A 23,805-nucleotide genomic window follows, 5' to 3' on the forward strand; every position below is an offset into this window, starting at 1 on the left:
TCTACCAGGTGATATTTTAACTATATTAACTTTACCGATTTTGGAGTTACCATAACATGAATCTCCTAAAATCTTCGATTTTTACCAAAAGGGTGGTACATCTAAGTCAGCTTCTCTTTAAAAAAATATTAAGTTTTCTTTTTAACTGTGGGCCACATCGAAAATGCATTCACAAAAACAAGGGGTCTGACGTGGTGGCAGTGGACAGAGCGGCGGCATGGCGGCGGCGGTGGCAGGGCGGTTGCAGTGCGGCGGCAGGGCGGTGGTAAAGCGGTGTACAGAAGGTCGGTGCACAGAAGATGATGGCAGGGCGGGTAGCGAGCTGGCGGTGCCCGGAGTGCTTCAAGTATTAATAATGCAATACATGTGCATTTAATTGACCTTTGCTTTATATTGCTCTCCGTAATACAAAAATAATGGATCTCCAGGCAGGGGTTGTTGCACGTATTGCCATTAATGACGAGCAAGCTCCCTGCGGCGCTGCTTCCCACCTCTTCTAAAATTTACTACTAGTAGCATCATAAATCCAAGATTTAAAATAATGTGTGGTAATGGTTGCACTGGTCGGAGAAGTCGGAGAAATGACTTTATGCATGTGATATGCCTACATCTTGATATTTGTTAGAGCATATCCATATTTCCCTAGTCCCCTCCCACCCGTTATGGCGGAGCCAACTTGAACGAGGGCCAGCCTAACCCTTACCATTTAGATTGGCCAAATCATTTTGTCAAGACCGTACGATTGGGTGTCTAATAAATAAAAATGGATGATTGGAGATTATTACCAATACTAAAATTATGTAGGGTCGGAGAATTGATGATATTTATCCATAAAAAGCTGATTTTTGTGTGGAGGTCCTCCACACAAAACTAAATGTGGAATACATTAACCCCTTCAAGCCGGCTGATTTTTCCTTTCCTTAAATTGCATATGCAAGATAGTTTGACTTGGTGTTTGTATACTTTTACTTGTTACAGAGATGGTCGACGAACCGAACGTTGTAATAACCGGTGCAAACTGCATATTAACGTGCATACACGGCTGCAAGTTTAGGTTCTAAACTGCATTATTCATTCCATTTTCGTAACATAGATGCTGACTTCCGGTCGTCTGGTAGTACAGCGATAGGCGGGTGCAGAAACGGTTGCAATTTTAGAGATATTTGAATGTCGAATTTTAGAAACTGTCCAATTGCGTACATATATTGAAGTTTTCCCATCCAAGTGGCGAGCAATCAAAAGTTCAGTTTTTATGCTCATACAAATATGAAGCCTATAATATAATCTGAGCATGGGCTTCCGGCTCTGGCCTCACGGACTGCATAGTAAGCAAAATGAATCGACGGTTGCACTTTATTCTCAACCTGCAAGAGATATAGAAAGACAGTTTTCACTGCAGCCATTACTTCGCAAAAACACAAATACTGATGATAAAATGCATATTCACCCTTTGGTATCCTGCATATGCACGATACTTAATCAGCAGCATCTCTCAGTCTTTTGCGTGATCCACCACCTTTCGTTGGTGTTGCTGGGCGCATACGGATGCGGCGTTCTTGGTTCGAAGGTCGCAGCCTTCCTTCACTCCATTCCTTGTGCCACACGTCAAAGCAGGTTGTCAAGACTCCGCGAATCACATGCCTCGGGCGCATACACAGGTAGATAGGCGCATTACCATCGCACTCGGAGCAGTAGTACGCCGTCGTGTGGGGCTTCGCGCCCTGCATCAGAGAGCAAACTTTACACGCACGCTGACGCCCACTTCGGCTGCGTATCTCGGTTCCTCCATTCATCCACCAACTGTGCTACATGAGTAGAAGCGTGCCCCGCCCTGCCACACCAGAACCCGACGTACCGGCTCTCTCACAAAACGTGTCTCCGTCGAACATGTCCACTTCTTGGAGCTGGGTGAGCTGCAAGTGGAGGCGCTTCATGAATTTAACGTGCGTCAACGGCTTTGAAGTCTTGTGCTTGTGGTAGGCCTTGTGTACAATGTAGCTGTTCACTATAGCGATATCAATAAGCCCCAGCACGAGGCTCTTGTAATACTTCCGAAAAGTCACAGCCCGCTGGAGGGAGTATCTTTGCAATCGGAGCTGGTCATGTACGTCGACACCCCCCATAAACTGATGGTAGTCCTTGATAACACGGGGGGCGACGACCTCGTGGTGTTCACCAGCTTTGTCTTTCCGAGCGACTCTATCCAAATCCACACTCCCACCCGTAGCCAAGAAGTGCACAGGTTTTGAATCCATCCAGCATATTGCGCGTAGGCCAGGTACTTTAGAAGATTCCACAATCTTACACGTCCCCCGATCCACATCTCGTGGCCGTGTTTTCATCTTACAAATGATCTCTTTGCAGTACCCAACGCGATTTGTCATTATAGTGCCCACACAATAGTACCCCATCAGTAGTAGCTGAATCAGGAGAGCAACCGAGGTGTAGAAGCGATCGATGACAACCAGTCTCTTTGCGGGCAACGGAGCGTCACCGAACACTTCGCGGAGGTTTCGAACGACGGCGGCAGGGCCTTCCTTCTTGTCGAGTTGGGCAGCGTCGCTTGCATGATGTTTCTTGCCGCAGTATACTTCAAACCTGCATAATGCAGTTTAAACAGGAACATACTTTCATTAGTAAAGTGAATAATACAGGATAAGAAAATTTTAGAACAAAAAAAAACACCTGATGCAGTACGCCGTGTGTGCACTGCACAACATAAAGAGCTTCGTTCCCCACTTGTGCGGTTTTGCTTTCATGTAGACGCGCATCTTGTTGAATCTGCTGCGGCTTGGAAGCATGGCTTCATCAAATGAAAGCTCTGCAGGTGGCACGTATCCTTCGCGAAACGTCCGCTGCAGCACTTCAACAACCTTGCGGATCTTTCAGGCTCGATCCGTGGTCGCTCTTGGGTCGTCGTTATCATTGAAGTGTAGATTTCTGCAGATATCCATGAATCGATCTCGTGCCATCACAGAACTGAACGCTCCACGTGGAATCGCCCCCTCGCCGGTGGTTTTCCAGTGGTTTGCCAGCTTTTCTCGGTTTGGGCAAATTGTTCGCGCGATCAGTAGTCCCACGAAGCGACACAGCTCGTGTGGTTTGATTGGAGGAACTGCTTGAAGCTCTTGTAGCACATCGCGCCGTGCCTTCTTCTTCGTGGCAGGATTCGCTTGACAGCGTCGCTTGTGGCGCTGGTAGGCATCGCCAACACGAGGGGTGGAGCATATCTCTTTGGTACTTGTTTTGAACACACAGCAACGTGCTGCTACAATGCAACCGGCATGAAGTAAAAGAACAACGCCATAGGCGAGTCCCCCACGATGCAGTACTTCAGGAGTGGGTCCGGAATAGCCTTGGTGAAGTCCCGGGTAGCTACTAGCGCCTTCAACAGGAACGTAAGGCGTCTGTAGCTCCTCATACACATCCGGTTCTTGAATTGGGCCCCATCCACTAGTCGAAAACTCTCTCAGTGTTCTGTCCAGCAAGTTAGCCGCCAACACAGCGTCGGTGCCTCCAAATCCATCCAGAAATTCTTTTGCCAGCGCAATATCCATCTCGTCTCGTTCAGGGTCCGGCTCCGATCCATCGGCCGCACTGGCATTTGATACCCAACCACTGCAATCAGACTGGGTATCTGTGACAACGTCGTCCCTTGCCGCTTCATCGCCAGATTCAACTGCATCATAGTTGGGGTCTCTTCCGCCCGGGGCGTCCACATTCAACCGGTCAGTTGTTTCTGCAAGTATATCTTCGTAACACAAGCATAAAAAATCGTTATCATGAATAATCAGTATAAGGTATCATGAATATGCAGCATACGCACTGAATCGCATTGTAAGACATACCCGTTTCGTTGTTCTCTTCAACAGACTCAACGCTGGAATACCCTTCGTCCCCCGATTCAACATTTTCTTCGTCACCTCCATGAGGACCTGGCAACACGATGGGGTTTTGAGCGACGACTTGAGTAACGGGTTCAGCTACTGGCACTGGCGCTTTTTCTTCATCAGATGTGGCGTCGTCAACTATAGTGCATTCACAAGCGTTAGACTGCATCAATATGCATGTGGTCGATGAAATATTCAGGATAGCGTACGGGCTTCTTCGGGCGGATGTACTGCATGAGCTAATGCATAATGCTAGTTAGTTATCCTGCATATCCTGCATATCATATCATGAATATGCAACTGGAACTCACATGAGCGGCGACGTTTCTGCTTGTCCGTGGCAGGCGGCTTGGGCACTTTTCGAGTGCGCTTCACTTGCGTTTGTCGCGTCAAAGGCTGCTGAGTACCTGAAGAAGGTTGAAGTGGAGACGTGGGCTGGGTGGTGGCCGCTTGAGCGGGTGGTGATCTTGTTGTGACAGCAGGATCAGCAGGAGGTGCTAGTGGCGTTTGGAATGGGCCAGAACCGGTAGACGAAGGCTTTTTGGAAGCTGTAACATCATACAAACAATTGGTTAGACTGTGTAGCCAGCAATCGCCACCATCTCGCTTACCACCACTGTAGTACTCCAACAGCTCTTCCTCCCCAAGAAAAAAGTCGATGCCTTTTGTGCCGTTAACATGTCCGCCAGGGCGAACGCACTTCCATCTCAGATTTAAGTCCTTCGCTCGCGGTCTTACAGATGTCCATCCCTGCTTCTTCAGCTCCTTCCACGCCACACCAAACGGGATGTTTTGACTGCTCACGTACTTGCCTCGGACAGCAACCATTTCATGCAGAGAGCCTGGCTCCGTTCTTTTCCAGCGCGAATTCTCGAATGAGTGGCTGGAGAGGGAGCGAAAAAATTACCTTTGGAAAATAATGTAAAACTCATGTTTACCACATAAACTTTTATATCTTATATTCAAATTTAGAGAAATATTATCTGTCTCGTCGCTTGTTATGTGTATCTTCTATGCTACCACACGTACAGAGAGCCTGCACTTGTAGGGTTCTTTTTTACTTAGATTTTGTATAGCCGAGGATTTGAAAAAAAAGTAACTATACAAACTTTAAGTCATATTTGAGCTTAACCTGCATTATGCAGGATAAGCATTTTTGAAAAGCTGCATATGCAGGCTCCCGGTTTGAAGGGGTTAACCCCTAGAACTTTTTTAAAAATTAAACGCCGTCTAATTCAGAAAGTGACGCTTCTACAAGCGCTTTGGCGAGCGATGGCGGCATCATTCATCATTATGTGATGCTTTGCGAGCTCTATAACCAGCGACATAGCTTCAACGCTCAAGTGAAGGAAACCAGTTGTGTCTATCTCCTTTTTCAGCTTGGTGATTAAGGTATGTCATCTACCGGTGTCTACAACTTAGATCTGGCTTTGATAAACAACTATGCTAGCCAACATTAGGATACGCTGATGGTTTTACGGGTTAATAATCACCGGAGGATGAAGCACCGGTTCTGTTAGTGCCACGATCGATGAAACCAAGATATGTAGTCTATCTTTCGCCTTGACCTGCGTCTTAACTTGATTGAGACCACCAATGCTGATGGAGTAGTCCGCCTAGGCTTTAAATACCTTGTGACAATTGTGGGTAGCACGATGTCGGATATGTGAGTGGAGCACTACAATATTATAATTATCATTTGTGTATATCCACCTTAGCTGCGTGTAATCCCGTGCTTTTATTCCAGTATCAGGACGCACTGGCATGTGTAAGCCAATGTGTATTAATGAAGAGTTATATTCATAAACTTGGCACTTTAAGCGGATTGATCTTCAATCGCTCAACCAAAAGATACACAATATTCATGCGCGTATCGAATTTGCTGTTTCTATTTTGCTGGATATTTCCGTTCTCTAATTCATCAACGGCCTCGGTCGTTATATTAGTAGTGGACCCCAGGCGGCGAGAAGCTCTCGGAAGTACAATCGCACCGGCGCTAACATCGGCATTGAGTATCGTAGCAGCGTATTTGGGGCACGTTGAAATGTCGTGACCAGATTTATGACTGCACCCCCTGCAGCGATAAGTTGTTTCACCACTGCTTCTCCTCCGCCCCTAATGCGTCGCGACTTCGGTCTCCCTGCGAGACGGTAATAAGGATATGACAAAATTCTCGTATCCGAAGTTATGGCGTCATATGCAGCAATTTTGAGGGACGCATCTGCAAATTCAGCGCTGTATGTCGACACTCTGTAAGCTGAAAGGGAAATATCGTTTTCAATTTACGCCATTTCAGTTTTTCGCAGCGCAGCAATGAGATGTCAACACGGAATTTTAACTTGATGAAGGTAGTGCACGAGCAAACCAACAGTTCTAAGTCAACTTTACGCTAGAAACCAAATTCTTTCCGACTCACTAGGAAGATAGTAGGTGTACTTTCGACTACTTGGTATGCCCCGGCGTTCCTTCGCTCATCGTCGCGAAGTTTTGCTGCTTTAGGTGCGTAACAACGCCTAATTTTATCGACTTTAAACTTAGCTGGCGTCGTGCAGCTGCGCGGTGGATCATCGACTGAATAGCTTGCTGCAACATTCAAAGGGAGTCGGCCGGCGAAGACCATTGGTCAGCATAACGTTATTGTCGCTTTTGACAAAGTTCGCTTTGCGCCATTCAAACATGGGGTCTGGTATAATCCAGTCCCGTCCTTCGACTACCCTAGCTTTCACAGCATCGGATATCAGTCCAAGCGCACCACTGAACAGGTGCAAGTTTCTCCAAATACTCTCTAACGTCTTTGTGAAAATCTTTTTCGAGTGCATCTAGAGCAGTCTTGTATTTAGTGTGCGTATAAGACCCCTGAACACGGCAAATCACATTTTTATGTCGTTTCCACGAAATCTGAATTCTTTGTTGACAATCATTTTTATAGTTTTGGTACAGGTCCGATAAGGTCACTGCCGATAAATTTTGGAATGGATTTGTGGTGTAGTGATTATCTATAGAGTTGCAGATAATCGCCCGTCAACAAAGATACAGCACCTTCGAAGATGCTCATGCGACGAACACTGGGTCACGTGATGTATGGCAGCAAGAGACTCGACGGTGTCACAACTGAGCACTCAGCGGATATTGAATACAGTCCAGATGTCACTCAATCCAGGCTGCCCTTATGTTAATAATCCGCAGCTCGAACGTAGTGAGAACTGTCGTTGGCGCGGTTATCCGCAGCGGTGGCGTGATGGAACAACATTTTGTACGACATCGCTACAGCAACTTCCTGCAACTGACAGCAACTGACAGCAACCGTAGCGCAACCAACAGCAGCAGATGTGCAACTTAGAGAATGTCGTTTGTCTGGTATCGCTCAACACGCAAGCGACGACATACATCCAGGAACGACGTTTGAGTGACCTTCACGGTGGATCACTTCACGGTGGACGACACGAGGGGCATTAACGTTCGAGTGCACGTCGTGCAGCTCGAGAAGTGTTCGGCTGAGAGGACACTGGGCAGCAGCATAAGGCGAACGATTGATGGCTTGAGAGGAACAGGTGCTCACATCAGTATCAGAGGCTCAGGTGCCCACATCAGTGTCAGAAGATCTGGCGGTCTTAACAAAAGGTAGGCAAGGACACATGATATATTTATGTAGTACACGCGTTAATATATACTGATGCTGCACTACTTCTCATGACAGCTCGAAGTGACTTCACGTTAGTGTGTTGGCGGTTGTAGTGGCTGTTTTGGCTACTAGTGACGACTGAAATGTTGGTAAGGTCGCGTGACTGAGGTGGTTGAGCTGTACTTCTTCATTGATTGCGGTTGCAGGTGGCTTTGACCAGGCTGCAAGCTTGTCTGTGAATGGTCTTAATGGAACGAGTGCGTTTCTCGACGTCACTCGAGACACTAGCAGCTAGGTTTGTTGCGGTTTATTGACGATCCGCTGCTTGGATCACCAGCCCATGACGATCATTGACTGCAGCGTCTCTCCCAGTACTTTGTACACGGTAGACCCCACTGCACAGACAAACGTTGTTGTGGTTTGACCGTGATTGGACGCGTACAGCCGTCCGGCGCTTTTGGCAGCGTGATAATTACTTTCGGATACGCTTCGGTGGCGAAGAACACTGTGAAGAGATCGGAGTCGAGACCCGGCCGGATCGTCACGGTGTGCGGTCGCTGTGGCAAGCGAAATACCGCGTAATCTGGTGATCGGCTCGGCAGCTGTATAATGGTGTTTGTGCCGCCGTCGCGCACGAGTTGAAACGACGTGTCCGGTGGACAGTGCATGGACGCAAGGGTGCCCAACGTGCCGTTTGCGACGCCTTTGGCGGTGGCGACGTTATGGGTAACTTGCACGGGCATGCCGAGGATAAGGTCTAAGTAGGGCGCCATGCGCCCGAAGCGGTTGTCGGGGAGGCTGAAGACGTTCTTGATGTCGCTGTTGCTGAGTCCGTTGAGCGCGCCCTTGACGTTGGCGAAAACGCGCACAGGAAAAGAATCGGTCGGCAACATGGTCGCTGTTTGCGCATGGAACGCGTTGTTTACAGCTAGTCGTGTGGCGTTTTCTGGCGTCACGAATACAGCATGGGCGCCGACATTGTCGTTCCTTGCTACCGCTGCTGATGCAGCAGCAGCAGCGTGCTCGTTAGGCCGTGCGCCTACTCGACTATTGATGAGCTTGGCGAATGTTGGCGTCCCATTACCGAGCCGTGCGAGGCGGCAGCCGTCGTCCCACTCGGGGTCGCTCCGGAAGCGCACCGATTATTCAAGCAGTACGACGGTGGGGAATTTTCGCCACAGGTCGAATCCTTCGGCGTCGGCAGTTGTCGGCTTTCGATTTACAGGAGGGCAAGGTAAATGGGGTCCGCCTTCACGGGCGGCATCTGCATGAAATCACCAACTAGCACTATGTGCACACCACCAAACGGCACGTTGGGCATCCGCTTGTAGCAGCGCAGCAACTTATCCAGCCGTAGCCACTCGGGTTTTTCGTCATTGAAATCTCGTCGACAACGAGCAGGCTGGGCGACCCGAAGTGCTTTTCGCGGATGGCGTGCTTCAAGCGCATCATAGAGATCGCAAGCGTGTGTCCACCGATCAATGTTGCAGCTTTGCTCGTTAGAACCGCTTTGGCGACGGTGTCACTGCAGTGCCAGCTCGCGCAGAACGCATCAACTGCGTCTACCACGCGGCTTTTGCCGGTGCCACCGGCGCCACCGGGGAACATTAGCAGCTGGTTGTCGTAAAAGTGGTCTTCGAAGCTACTGGAACAATAGTCGCCTTGGATTTGCAGACCGTTGATCTCTTGACTCAGAAAGCGCCGGAGTAAAACGGTCGTGATGAGCGCAAATGCCGCGTGCTGCCGCTGGTTGAGTGTGAATGCTCGCGACACTTCATCAATTGACGTATTGGACTGGATCATGCGTGGGCTACTGCTCGGCTGAGTCGGTGGCGACCACTCATGTCCTGATTCTAATGCGTTCTTAAGGAGCTCGATGACTTCAGTGGGCCGCTCGTCGAGGTATTGCTCCGCCCTCTGTGTTTCGGTCTCGTCCTTTGAAGTGTCCTTCACAAATCGCTGGATCTCGTCGATGGAAAAGTTGGGAATTGAATTCTGGCTACACAAATTTGCGGTCGTGCCAGCCGTACCGTTCACCACCATATTCAACAAATGAGAATAGTCGCCATTCTGTCTTGAACTTGGAAACCCGGCTGAATCGACTCACCAGTTTTTTCGTCCATCGCGGTATCGCCATCTATACTATCGTGATTGCAGGCATCGAAAAAATGGTCAAACGTATCAATAACAGGATTTGCCGATGCGAACTCGACTGCGCGGTCAAGTGCAGCATTAACATCGCCTTGTGTCCCGATAACGACGTCGTCATCACTCTCAGCGTCGCGGTGGGCCCGTCCGTTGACTTCTCCCACTGGTGCGACAGCATCTAGAATCCGTGCAAAAATCTGTGCGATTCGTACTTAATCGAGTATTAACAACGTATCTCAGTACGTATCGCCGCTGATCGCGGCGAGGCGCTAAGCCGCGCCCGCTTCGCTTCGCTACGCTAGAGCGCTCCCTAGTCACCGACCTCTGCTTCGCTTCGATGGCTCCGGTATAGATAGAACCTTCGTTTTTGTACATGTACTCCGCGCTACGCGCCGCGCCCCCGACCTACGCTTCGCTTCGGTGGGTCTTAGCGCTCACTGGGCAAAATGTACTGATTTAGCCAGAAACAGACGGGTCGGATTTTCGCACCAGTGGAAAGAAGTGCTACGTCGTCGACACAAGCTTCAGCATACTCTTTTGCATGCTTTGAGGCTATGTGGTAATCGTCCATGTTAGCCATAACCTCGCAAGTAAACTTCGAACGCGTGGGCTTCCTTTGCGAAAACGTCTCGATCCAGCATGCGCCGTTGGTTGGATCGGTCACCAGGTCTGACACGGTACGGAATTAATTAAAGTAATCGAGAACACAACGGTTTTTCGTTACAACGAGCTCGTGAGGTGAATCGCCATCCACGTATGGCATGCGAAAGCCAACGACGACAGGAACAGCCTCATTAAAGTGTGTACCGACGCAATGGGTGTCGAAGAGTGGGTGGTCTGGTAGGAACAACACATGCCCTGAAGGCGAGTTCGCGCGCTTACGACGGACGGCTGCGGCTACGTACTCGTACAGGCTGAAGTCGTCCAATGTCGATGGCCGAAATATGTAGTCATCTAGGATCGACGCCGCGCGGAAGGTCATGTTCGAGGCATGCTCCCGCAACTCGAGAAGATCACAAACATGCGCAGATTGGTCGACGAGCTCATCGATCACACCTCGAAGAGGAAGTGCTGAACACGGAGTGCTCTTGTGGCCTCTGCTTGGCCTACAGTGAGGTAGCACATAGAGGGCGACAAGCGGTCCGGCGATATCACGTCGGTTTGAGATTGCATAGAGCAGCGATGAAACGCGTTTTCGCCCGATTGCTGTTCGTTCAACAGCAGTGATTTCTTCATTACGCGCTTCTCGTAGCCGATGCCGTTGAAACGCGGCGAGAGCAGCCGCCGTGATCGCGTCGACGTGCTCTTGCATCTTCGTCACGTACTGTATTGCGTAGTATATGCGCATCAGCGCGTTGGCCCTCCGATCATACTTGGGTGTCGTGATTCGACTTAAGCACCAGCATCATATCGCTGTTGAAACCATTAGCGTACTCGAACGGGGCTCGTCGCACGAGCGTCACGCCATCACCCGAGCAACATGTTTGTTCAACGCGAGGGCGTGGATAACCGTAGTGACATCGTCTGGTCAATGCAGCGCGACGCTTTTTAAAACAGCTCCCTACGTGGGACCACCAGTGCAGATTTAGCTGAAGACAAGTAGTGATACCGCGAAGGCGAGAGCGTGAGGTGCAAGTCGCTCATCGTCAACCGACGGAGGCAACAAGACGAGATCTCTACCGACGGGATCACCGTCACGCACGTCGACTCGGAGCACGATTCAAACCTCGTAGGAAATTGCCGTATGTGTCGGTATCGTCGTTAGTGCCGTCGTCGTTCGCGTCCTTTTGCACCTCAAAAAATGCAAGTAGCGGCGATAGACCGCGGACTTTGAAGCCGCAGCACTTCCACGACATGGTGTCCTTATTCGCACGGCTGCTGCCAGCTCATTGGACGAGTATGGACGCATGGGGGGGGGCGGCCACGATGCTGGCCAATGATCCAACAAAAGGAGACGAATAACGTGCTGGGGGCTGAGAGCGGTGGCACGACCCGAACATTTCACAAGCGTCGGCTCGCCGCAAGGACGATCGTGATCGCAGTGTATTTTCTTAGGGTCTTCATAGGCCTCGGGCGGGATCAGCAGTTCCTGGAGGTCGGCGTATGAATGGCCACAGAAAATACAAGATGATTCTGCAGCCCACAGCGGCATCGACGTCGTCACGACGCTATCGGTGAATGCCTCGATGTCTCGAATATATTGATCCCCATGGACAGCTAATGCCCGGTCAAATGCGTCGGTGTTCGGCGGCACATCGGCTAGCCATACCAAGAAGTGAGCGTGCAAGGTTCCACCGCCTTGGGTTTCGACCATGCCGAAATACGCTTTTACGTCTCCGAAAAGGCCGCCGAACGGCTTCGTTTTCATGCGGTTAGCCGGTATGCCAAGCACGCGCTCAATGAAGGCGTCGGTGTTTCGCACGAATAGTCGAGCAGAAGCAACGTCGCGAATGCTCGCGCTGTGAAGAGCTGCTCGTCCAGGTGGCTCAGCCAACCTGGCATCAAAACGTGTATCAATGGACGTGACACCACAGTACTGCGCCATCACAAACGACTCAGCAACGTTTGGTGTCAGCGTAACAAACAACGCTGGTTGCCCAAACCGTGCTTGATAGGCGAATGCCCGTTGTCGACATTGTGCGCGTGCACCATCGCTCCCCCACATTGCACTACCATACAACTCGACCGTTCGAAGCAAGTCGGTCGTGCTGGAGCCGTGTCTTCGTGAATGCGTTGTGCGTCCCTGGCGCTGCATCTCCCTTTCAGTCAACGCTTGCATCAGCGCTTCTTCGGTGATATTGCTGTAGCGTTCAAATACAGCAGGATGTCGCCGACACTTACGGGCTACATGGGTATACATTTTCTGGATGGACAGGTAGTCGAAACTTGCGAGCATGAACAGTTCATCCTCGGTGCAACGCCTCGAGCTCTGCATGCTGTAATACCGTATACATGCCTACATTGAAACAGGAACATAACGGTGCTCGCCCGGGTGGCGTCGGCCATAAGGGAACAAGTAGGGAAACATACGCGCAAAGAGCGCGTCATCGCGGTGGGCATATTGACTTGAATGACGAGCGAGAAATTGCGGTTGCGATGCGGTCGGTGTCGGACACTCGGCGGCAACAGAGGCGTCCTGCGCGCTAACCTCTCGGTCGTCCGAAATGAACACAACTCGACGCTCAACGAAATCGGTCTCGCGAGCTGACACATCGTTCTCCGACACGTTGCCCACCCGGTCGTGATCGGCGTCTATTTCCATGGCTTCCACATTAGCATCAGCATCTTCGACGATGAAATTATCTGCGATGACGTCGTCTGTGACCCCTGAGAAGTCGATGTCAACGTGTTCGTAGAAGCCATTGTGCTGCTGGTAGAAACCCAATACGTCGTCGACAATCTGCCTGCGCACGCGGTGCATCTGGCAGATGCACGCCTGCTGATCGGTCGTAAACAGTCCGGCCAATACGACACGATAGCACGTAATATTAAGCACGGGAATCGGCAGGAGCGTCGCGGGTAGATCCGGCATAGAATCGAATGCCAAACAATGTGTTCGAATCGCACGGTGAGTACCGCCCCGCATTACGCGTGTGACCGCAGCGATAGACACGTTTTGGGTCATGAATCGCTCGGGAAGCGTCATATACGCGAATCAGGTCGGCAGCGTGCCTACATAGAATCCGTTCTTGATGGAGAACTTCGGGATCGACATTTTAGTTAGACTGACATTGCACTCATCGCCGACTAGCAAATATCCAGCCCGTAAATTCCACCCTTCGATAGCAGCATATCGTGCAAGCACGAGAACCGCGACCAGCTCTACCGGCAAATCTTCATTGGGACTCGCGAGTAGCGAACGCATTTCATGGATGTGGTCTTCATCGGCGATATCAATCAAGTGCATCGACCTACGGAGTGTGATTCGATCGCAAACTGCACAGACAACCTCATCTAGACCATCGGCTCCTAATGCTAGTCTTAGGCGCTGTAGAACGTCGTGATTCGTCGCAGCGGACATTGGATGTAATCGCCGGATCTCGCCGTCTGCCCACGCACTGTGGCATAGCTCAAGAGCTGTTAGTGGTAAATTTGCCACTGTTTCCGAGGCGGATATGCCCGATTTAGCTGTAGGTTGTCGATGGTGGTCTCTATCGCAACGATGCCTACCAACGCTTCCAACCGACGTTTCTCGAGCGCACCATCGCTGACATGCCAACCGATGTTGCTCCGGTTTTACTGTCGTCGACGCGGAAGTGGTCGCTATTGACGAAGCTGCAACAATCGATATCGCTCTGCGTTGACGTTGCCTCTCCCGGTCGCGACGAAGTCTGACTGCTCTATCGGTCGGCGTTTCCCAAGCCCGCCACCGCTGACTCGCCAACCGGTTCCGCCTGCGCTGTTCCTCGTCATTGAGCACCATGCTTGAGTTGTATCACCGACACGCTCAACTTTTACGAGCTCACGTATCCGATAATTCTCCGGTGCCTAGTCGTGTTGTACAGTACAATACCAGGTTGACAATCCTAAAACCAAGTTCAACAAAGTCCTTATTATTAACTCGATTATATCGAGTGCGTCTACACTTATCGTGTCACAAGAGATTGATCCATATTGAGCTAAATCGTTCTTCTTTTCTTTTTTTCCGCCCCATCCTTTTTCCGCTTTCTAGTGCCGATGATGCCTTTGCACTTGCGAGAGCCGCACAAGCAAGTGACCACAGTCTATTCAACACAATTTTACTCATGTTAGCGTGGAACTTACATTCAAATAAAACCGCAGCAAATACGTTTGGTGTCATCATACCTTGCGATCGACGTAGTGAAAGTGATAGTCGACAGTAAATTCCTCACCTCTTTGCACTTTGCGTGTAGTAAATACATTCACCGCTCCAGCCCGCACACATTCCACTTTTTAAACACGCAGTTCGGATCGCATGCGTGGTTTACGAAGCGCATCAGACCACCAAAATGAGTAGCATCGATGGCTTGGTTCGCGCTCATCCTCAACATTAAGTAGTGTGCTAAGCGTCCATAGTACTGCGTCACCATACATCGTCTGTACCGATAACCTAGCGAATTGGTACGCAAAAACATCGTACCAGGGACCGGATCTTGGCTTCAGTGTTAGGCAACACCTCGCCGACGTACTCGCCAACATACTCATCAGCGTCGACAAATTTCATCGCAACGAGGTCCACACCTTTGCGCCCGCAGTCCGCAACTGCAACCGAAACAGAGGACCCAATTTGAAACTGTCAGTTTGTGCACTGATAGCCGCATAGGCAAGTTTCGACCTCACACTCGTAATGCATCTAGCGAGCAGCGTCAGCAACCTTGCATGCATCGACTAACTGTTAATACACAGACACACCGCTCGATTGCTTCAGCCTTCGCCGCAACCACATGCGGTTCGTCGGTCGAGTACAAAGCTACATATCTGGTCATTGTTCTATGAATTGACAGCATACATTCACATCAGCACTTAGCTCGTCGCACGTACCAATCAACGAGCCATGCACTCACCTGTGGCGGCACTAAAAATTCACCACCAGTAGCCACATTCGCTTCCACAACTCACACCGACTTGAGCCCTTTTTGGACAGGATCTGTCACCAGGGACAACACACAATTGATTACAGTTCATGAGAATGCTTCTGCCACTCCCGTCCCACGCCTCAAAAGAGGCTCCGTCCCAGCTCCACATAAACAACGGCACGTACGACATAGTATATAGTCACCATAACGTTCTCCGGTGATCAATCCTGACCACCTACATTCCATATATATTCAACTAAAAATTAAAGGGCGACTCACTTCTGATCTTGACAAATGACCACCAAAAGAATTGTTGTCGAAATTGCCGCCGCCAAAGAAACACAGTGCCACGAAGGCCCCCACACCAAAGTCAGTAACAACACCCACTGCAGTCACAGTTGTCTCTAACACTTCACCATCCACTGAGCGTGAGCACGTCGGCAAGTACATGGCCTACGAATCACCGTTGAAGAAGCTAAAAAAAAACATGAGCCAACCCAAACGGCAGCTCATCACGACCATCGACGGTGAGTCTGTGCTACCATCATTCTCATACAATTATATACAGCTTTATAATGCGACTACTATGTAGAGCTACGCGAGTTCATCCAAACCAATGCCACCTCCCTACCTACACTTTGCGGATCTGTCCGGATCCAGGCGCGACTCTTGTGGTTCGAGCCCGGCCGGCATACGTGTATTGAGACTCTACCTGGGCGAGCAGCAAGCTCCGGATCCCCTTGAACAGCAACGACAAGTACGTACGCCTTCAACTTACGTAGAACAACTAACCCTAACATTGTTATAATACTTGTGCATCAATAGGAATATCAAAAAGCGCAGCGAGAAGACGAATTTGAAACGAACTGATACCTCATAACATTGTCGCTCTATGAGATCGCTCCCGATCATCCAGCTTTGCCATCTCCAGGATCGATCATCGCGGTAAGCCCGACCAAACTCAATTTTTACCGAAACTGCTGGCAGGTCCGAGCCACAATGTCGGGGATCACGACAGTCATCGAGCCTTGATTCTACTGCAATCGAACCGACATCTACCGATGCACGACCATTAACTCACACGTCACTACTTCGCATATTTTATGCGTCACGATCACCAATGGTGATTCACCATGCAACACAAATTTATGAACGTTGTCACCAGCACATTATCGGTTTATAATTTTCTTTCATATATGTTTATACAAATACACATTATCTAACCGCAGATGGATCTACATATTAACGTCATTATTCACAGCACGTTGTCACCAACATATTATCTAACCGCAGATGGATCCGACATATTAACGTCATTATTCACAGCACATTGTCACCAACACATTATCTGTTCATGTATGTTTATACAAATACATATTATCTAACCGCAAATGGATCGGATATATTAACGTTACTATCCACAGCATGGACGCGTACTTTACATCATTCATAATATATCGTCACCACTACCGAAAACACACGAACATCGCCTCCTCCTATGGTCGAGCTGCGAACCCCGGATCATCTGGTCCGGTACGCAATATACTGGCCGATTCGCATTCCGCAGCCAAGAACTGACCATCTACGGTACGAACCCTCGGTGGCGGTTGGGATGAGTTCGCGGAAGACTTCGCGACTCTTTGAAGGCACGATCATCGTTTGGGAAAGGGCGTGAGTAGTTTAAGACGCGCATGCAACGGTGCAGGCGACGCTTGGCGAGCAAGAGATCCCTAACGGATCATTGTTCACTTGATATTTGTATACTTGATTAGGACTTCTTATTAGGAATAGACCCGAAAGGGTAAACATAAATACAGAACCGAATTTCCACTCAAGCACACAGAGCGACGTCTGACTTCAAGGTAAGCGTCTTATTAAGCTTGTTTAAGTGTCTTTTACCTGTCAGAGAATTCGAAGCTCTGTAGCGAGGGATCATCCGGTAGGCCAAGATACTGTGTGTGTATTGGCCGATTACTATCGGGAGGTTTACGTTGTGGCTTATTGTTGCCGATTTGCACGACTGGGCGTGCGTGCATTGCGTCCCTTTGATTCTTCCAACCGAGTATTAAACACTCGGTGCCCTCGTAAAAGGCTTACCCGTGCCTGGTACCCTTCCGCTGATGGGACCAAGAGGATTCATAACACCTATTAGCTTTGCTCGTGCAATAGCGTGCTCTTATTTTTACTGGTTGACCTATCTAGGTACTTTACAGGGTTCAGTCTGTCCCGGTGCAAGCGCAGAACTGGGGTCTTCAGGTCCGCTCGAACGATCGTTTGCTATCCTAGCAGACGTATTGTTGTGCGAGCTTCCTAACTACATTTGTAGCTAGAGTTCACGTGGGAATTCCAACACCACGACTGGTGCCGTGACTCGTGAATAGAGTATGACCATTGTGAACAGTTTGTATGGCCTTCCAGTTTACGAGCTACCAAGAAAAAAAGAACAAGAACAAGAAAACAAGCAACCTGTGGAAAGGACAATCAATGGCACCAGCTACTCCTGCCAAGTCTGGCGGAGCTCGCAACGAGAGTTCAAGTCCGGACGTGTCGGCAGCACGCTTTGCAGCTGCCACCGAGCTTTCTGCGAGCTTAGAGGACGATGTGGACATCGTGCCGCCCATGATTACGACGATTACGAAGATAAGACGCCGGCTCCAGAGCCTGGCGCAACGACACCGGAGACGGCCACGCTACCATCGGGGCTGATCGGGGCGACCAGGTCCCTTTCGAGGAACCTCGCCGATGAGCTAGACAGCGTTGCGGGACCGGAACCGGTCTATGAGGAATGTGACGATGAGACCGTTGCCAGCTCCAAGAGTGGTAGCCGCTCTTGGAGCTGGCAACTGTGTCGTCGTGAGACTTATTTTTATTTGTAGCTGTTTACTGGTGGGGTGGTAATTAATTTAGATTTAATAAATTAAAAATCTTTATGTTTAGTCCTTTAGAACAATTTGAAATTTTACCTCTAAACCTTCGGTAGCGAGTGCAAAGCGTTCAGCATTGCTGAAGTCGCCCACCTATCAGTGGTGATACGCTAGCCGTTAAGCGCGGTTTTGTCCGCGTACACATGTTGATGCCGAATGATGAGTGGACGCAGCTGTTCATGCCCATCCCCAAGATACAGGCCGACTGGCCCGCGCTTGCTCAGTAACTTCAATACTCAATCAACTCGGTTTCGGCTAGCCAAGTTGTCTCGCTGCTGTTGTCGCTGGGCTTCGAGAACGAGACTTACCCATCGACAATGTCGCTCCAAGATTGGCGTCCTCATGAGGCCGGAGCTGCTCTCCAGAAATGGAATAAGAAGAAGCTTAGGAAGGCATTTGATGCAGTTGGCATCAACCCTGGGAAGCAGCCTGTAAGTCGACCGACCATTCTTAAAGAGAGATCCGTCTAAGATTCCTTTGCGGCAGACACCCCAGAGACTCGACCATACCCCTCCGACCAAGCATGGAGCTGACCGTGGTGCCTTTGGCACTACTGAGGCTTCACCGTACTTTCCAGACTTGCACATGGTTACACCACGTTCGGAGAGCCGTATGCGACGTATGTAAGCTGATGACGAGGGTTCGTTCGTGTGTCGGTGTGGTGCACGGGCCTCCAAAAGTAGTGCCGGACGTCGTCAGGTTGACAGCGATGTTTCGTCAAGTGACGATGACATTTTGGTGCGTACACTCGAAGAGGAAGAACCTCAAGCCGCGTTGATGCGTCAGATGATCGAGCTGGCAACACCGAACGACACGGACCCGACACCTAGGATTGAAATGATGTCGCACCGACCATTGGAACGCATCAAGCCGTTATCGGGCTCTCGTGACAAGAGTGAGAACAGTACGCAGTGGCTCCGCGCGCTCGTCTACGAAATGACTGGAAAGCACACGGACGCTTTAGCCATTTGAGTACCTTCTATGGTGCATTTTATTTGAGCTTCGTCTCCGGGACGGAGCCATGCATTGGTTCCGTCAACTTCCGAAGAAGCCGAAGCGGAAGTGGAAGCTGCTGAGCGACGCGTTCATCCGCTACTACGGCTTGCAGTTCACGCAGACGGCACTGTCACGCTACTACTCTGCAAGGCGGGAACGCAATGAACATCTGTGCGACTACATAAATAGGCTAAATGGCTACGCTCGGAGTACCCATCTACACTTCGACAAGTGACGCGAATGAACACGTACAGCTGTTCCTGGCAACGTGCGGTGATGACAAGCTGGCAGAGAGTCTCTACCACACTCAAGTCACCGACATTCACGAGCTCGAAGAGATCATCGAATATGTTCTCAAGGGCAAGGAGCGAATGGCTAAGCGTGACAGTGAGTATCGACACTCCAAAGCGTCGTGATGCGCGACGCGACGATGCGTACACCCGCAACAATCGACGTAATGACCGTCGCCGTGATGACAATCGCAATAAACCAAGAGTGACGCTCATTGAAGCCTCGGTGGATGATCTACTAGCTGATCTGAAGGGTCGTGAAGCTGCTCAGGGGGACACCAAGTATTCAAATGAAGATCCGAGCACTTACAACCATAACTAAGAGGAGTATAACGGCTTTCAGCCTCGCCACGGCTAATGACATGAGCGCCGCACAGCCGCTGAAGGCACCTACGCACGTTCAGACAACCGTCAGACGCGTGTGAACACGCCCGATCGCGAGCGCGGCTTCAATCAAGATCGCCGAGGTGGTGACCGCGGGTTCAATCAGGATCAACGTGATCAACGCCAACCGCCCTACCAGACGCCCACAGAATGGACGATGCGCGGTGTGCGGTGGCATGGGTCTCTCCGCCCAATACGGCAAAAAGCGACACAAGGTCTGCAAGCAACGCCACGATACTGGACAATGCGAACTTTTCCGCAATTTCCAAGACCTTGCTAAATTCGTGCGAACCAACGGCACGAAGAAGGGGCTCCCACCAGAGCTCAAGGCCGTCGCTCAGGAACGCCATTTAAACTAGGCAGCCCACCATCTACTAACTGGGTTGGTCCCTATCGGGCTGCCACAGTTAGCCGATCCTTCATGGAAGCGGAGTGTATCTTCGCTTTAATGGGGCAGAGTAAATGGTCGGATGATTATATAACAAGTGTGAACGCAGCGGCAAATGAAAAGGAGAGGAGTAATACTCTCGGTTAGGGTGTTGGAGAAAGAGTGGAGTGTGCTGATGCCGATGAGAACACCAGCGAGGGCTCGTTCGGCGTGGTTTCGAGTGCAACACGAGACGAGCCCAAGGGTCACTCCAAGATGATGATGGTAGAGACAGGGGTGGTGGTCGGCCAAGCAATTTGACCGCCGGATAAAAATGAGAGCACTGGTGCAAGGCGCAGTAAGCGACAAGCGTACGAGGATTCTCCCCGACACAAGAACGAATGTAAGGGTGATCACTGACATCTTTGCTAAGAAGTTGCGGCTCCGACATGTACCGGATCACGGACGCCGTATTGACATTCAAGGAACTAGCAAAGGCAAGGTATCAACGACATGACGAGCGTGTGTCAAGATTACCCTCGATTGGGAGATGGTGTACGAATTTGAGATGTGGGTCATGGAGCATAGTGCAGGTGTCGACGTGGTACTCGGGCCGACTTTATGATCCCCGCTGAGATTCGTTTGTACCTGTTTCACGGCGCGGCGCAATTGCCGCACGAGATTTAAATCCCACCGATCAAGACCAATAATATGATCGATAGTGAGGAATATGGCTCGCATCTTAATGCCGGACCACCCGAGCGTTTGGGCATTCATGCGCACGAGTGGTGAGAATATCGACTAGTGAAGCGTCAAGTTGGTCTGGAAGAATACGCATTGTTGGTTTGTCGAGCAGAAAAGCTAATCCCGTCAGTGGCGAGGTTTCGACGTGGCCAACCTCAGAGTATTCGGTTGACCAATGTGTCGGACCAAACTGTGTACCTACCAGCGCTCAACTCGATTGCCATGTGGATACCAGATGGAGATTTGCCGCGAGGTGACGGCTATGTGCGACAAACCAGGAAGTACCAAAATTGGCAAGTGCTGACCTACAAAGCTGCAGAGACCGCGGGCTGTTCCAGCGAGAGTGTGAGATCTACGAACAATGGCTTACAACTCAGCCTTCGGCAGTTGAGCGACCATACTATCCAGAGCCCCGTGAGGTACTAGCACGGCCTTTTGAAGACCTTTAAATGACGAAGAAGGTCGTCGTACGTGTGCAGGGCGCTAGAAGACGATCATAGAACAACGAGATCGAGTGGAACCGTGTCTGACGTCTGGGGTGACAGCCGGGGACTCGAATGATGTCCAATTTTCGGAAGTCCATTGGACACGTATATGACAGCTCACAGCGGAGGCAATAATGCGAGCGAAGACACGGCAATGCTTACCCACGACCTACCAAGCTCGGAAAACTTAGTGCATATGCCAACGAGTGTTCGTTTCGACTCTGGGGTGACGACGGAGCTGACGAGTAATAGCACTGGATCAGATAGTTATACCAATCTAAGCGGGGTTAGCCAGGCATTGTGCGCAGCCAAATCTGCTAACGAATTTTCGGTGATTGCTCCAGAGATTGCCGACAAAGCGATGAAGATAATGAGCATGGCACCGAGTGTTCGCTGCGATATTGAAGCAAGGGCCGGACCGCCAAGACAGCTGTCACTCGAGAAAAACAAAAGAAGTCACCGACCCAGTATGTCGGCCGCCTACGCTTCCAATATTGCGAACAAAGACTCAGCAGTTGGTCCAGAGATGGGAAACCAGGCGGTGAAGGAGATGGATCCAGTATTGAGTGCTTAAATCGAAACGGATACCGACGCTGAGTAAAAGGATAACGCCGTCGCAAATTTAGACGAGACATACATGCCGGTTACTCGCGTGTTGACTACCCAAGAACATGAAATGACGGAGGCTACAAGAGTTGATTTCTATGAGCACCCAGCTTTCAAAATCGGTCTGAAAGACTACGCAAAATAATTGACCTTCCTGCCAGACCTTACCGAAGAAATCAACACAACGAAAGACTACAAAGCGCCAAATATTGCTGATCCCCAATTGTCGACCGATCGCTGAGAGCGTCTAGTTGCAACGCTGAAGAACCACGAGCACATCTCGATTGCTAGTGGTAGCGCACTGCCACCACCAGCCTACGGCGCATTATGCGATATCGACACGCAGTGGCATGCCCCAATTAAACAGCGTGCCCGACGCGTACCGCTACGTTCTCTTGGTAAGCTGTACGAGCTGCTAAGGGCTTTATTGCGAGCAGGATTGATTGTGTTTTCAGACAGTCCATGGGCATCGCCAATCGTGATTATGATGAAAAAGAACGGGCTGGACATCCAGCTCTGCATTGATTACAAGATGGAGAATGCCATCACCGCAATCATGGAATATGCAAAACCGCTTGTCGACGATCTGTTGACCGATCCCGAATGTTACCTTTGGTTCTGCTTACTGGATGCTGCAAGTGGATTCTGTGTTGTTATGATGACCTTGCGATCGCGTAAAGTATCGGCGTTTGTCTGTGCACTCGGACACTTCAAGTAGTTGCGCATGCCCTTCGGGCTAAAGAGTGCACCGATGATTTACCAGCGCATGATTGACAATGCTCACTGGGGGTTCGTTCAGTCCAAAAGAGGTTGGTTTGAATACTTGGAGACGACGCTTTCAGCTGAAAAACAAGCCAAGGAGCGTCGTGAAGCAGGCATCGATGGCTCATTTCAAACGAAGTTGGCGGCAGATGTAACGGGGTAAGAGATACCGTCACTAGCTTACACTATAGTGTGGAGGAAGCTCGCAATAGTAAAACCAAGTCTTAGGTTTGTGTCAAATTCAACTCTGATTTATTTAGGACCAGGGCGACTACCCCTGGCCTCGTGTGAGCCACTCAAATACATGTCTATACCTGATTGGTCAATAGGTGAGTATGTATCCTCATTATCGGCCAATCAGTTATGACACCTGGCACACGGGTAGCGTGTGCCACTTTACCTACTGATGTAATAACTAAAGAAATACTTACCTACTTATGTAATTGGAGTTGGACCGATTACATGACCCTCCTCTCTAAGCTGCGCTTACGCAATGTAAGCGCACAGAACACATTTGAAGAAAACTCGAAACCCCGACGGAGCGAAGATGGCCGAGGATAACACGTCGCAGTCAATTGTCACGGTGTACAGTTAGACGGTGGACTAACGATGCTGGCTGACTGCCTGCAGAAGGTCTGCTCACTCCAGACTCTCCGGACCACGTCCAAGCAAGCGGGACCTGCGGCCAAGACAGTGACGTTCCAAGTGTGAAGTCGTGGAGCAGCTGGTCGTGGCGGGAATTGGAGCTGGACCGCCACGCACGAGGGATCTGACAAAAGGTAAGAAGCTCTAAAAACTCTTAGCGAGGTGAAACGAGGAAGTCAGTCGTGGATTTCCTTCTAACAAGAAACACAAGAATATATCAACTTTTACATTACTATCACAGTAGTGTCGCTAATACTACTACCTCCTACGTCGGCCCAAGATACTCACGACCCCGATTGGAGGAAAACCGCGACAATTTGGTGGAGAAGCAGGGTATCATCTAGCCGAATTTCGTAGGAGTACAAGCGTAAGAAGAAGCCTTGGCAACGGAGTGCCAAGGAAGAA

The 23,805-nt window shown here is 50.1% G+C and overlaps 1 protein-coding gene across 1 annotated transcript; it reads left to right on the top strand.

Annotated features, from left to right (window-relative positions):
* Nucleotides 1–8,283: 8,283 nt before the first annotated feature.
* On the top strand, nt 8,284–8,784 carry PITG_23153 (uncharacterized protein; the record flags this gene model as incomplete). The annotated part of the gene is made up of 1 exon (XM_002997043.1): nt 8,284–8,784. One exon carries the CDS (start codon nt 8,284–8,286, stop codon nt 8,782–8,784), a length of 501 nt encoding a protein of 166 aa, XP_002997089.1.
* Nucleotides 8,785–23,805: the final 15,021 nt, after the last annotated feature.

The sequence above is a fragment of the Phytophthora infestans genome, genomic scaffold, assembly GCF_000142945.1.
Source record: "Phytophthora infestans T30-4 supercont1.89 genomic scaffold, whole genome shotgun sequence".
In the NCBI taxonomy this organism is placed as follows: domain Eukaryota; phylum Oomycota; class Peronosporomycetes; order Peronosporales; family Peronosporaceae; genus Phytophthora; species Phytophthora infestans.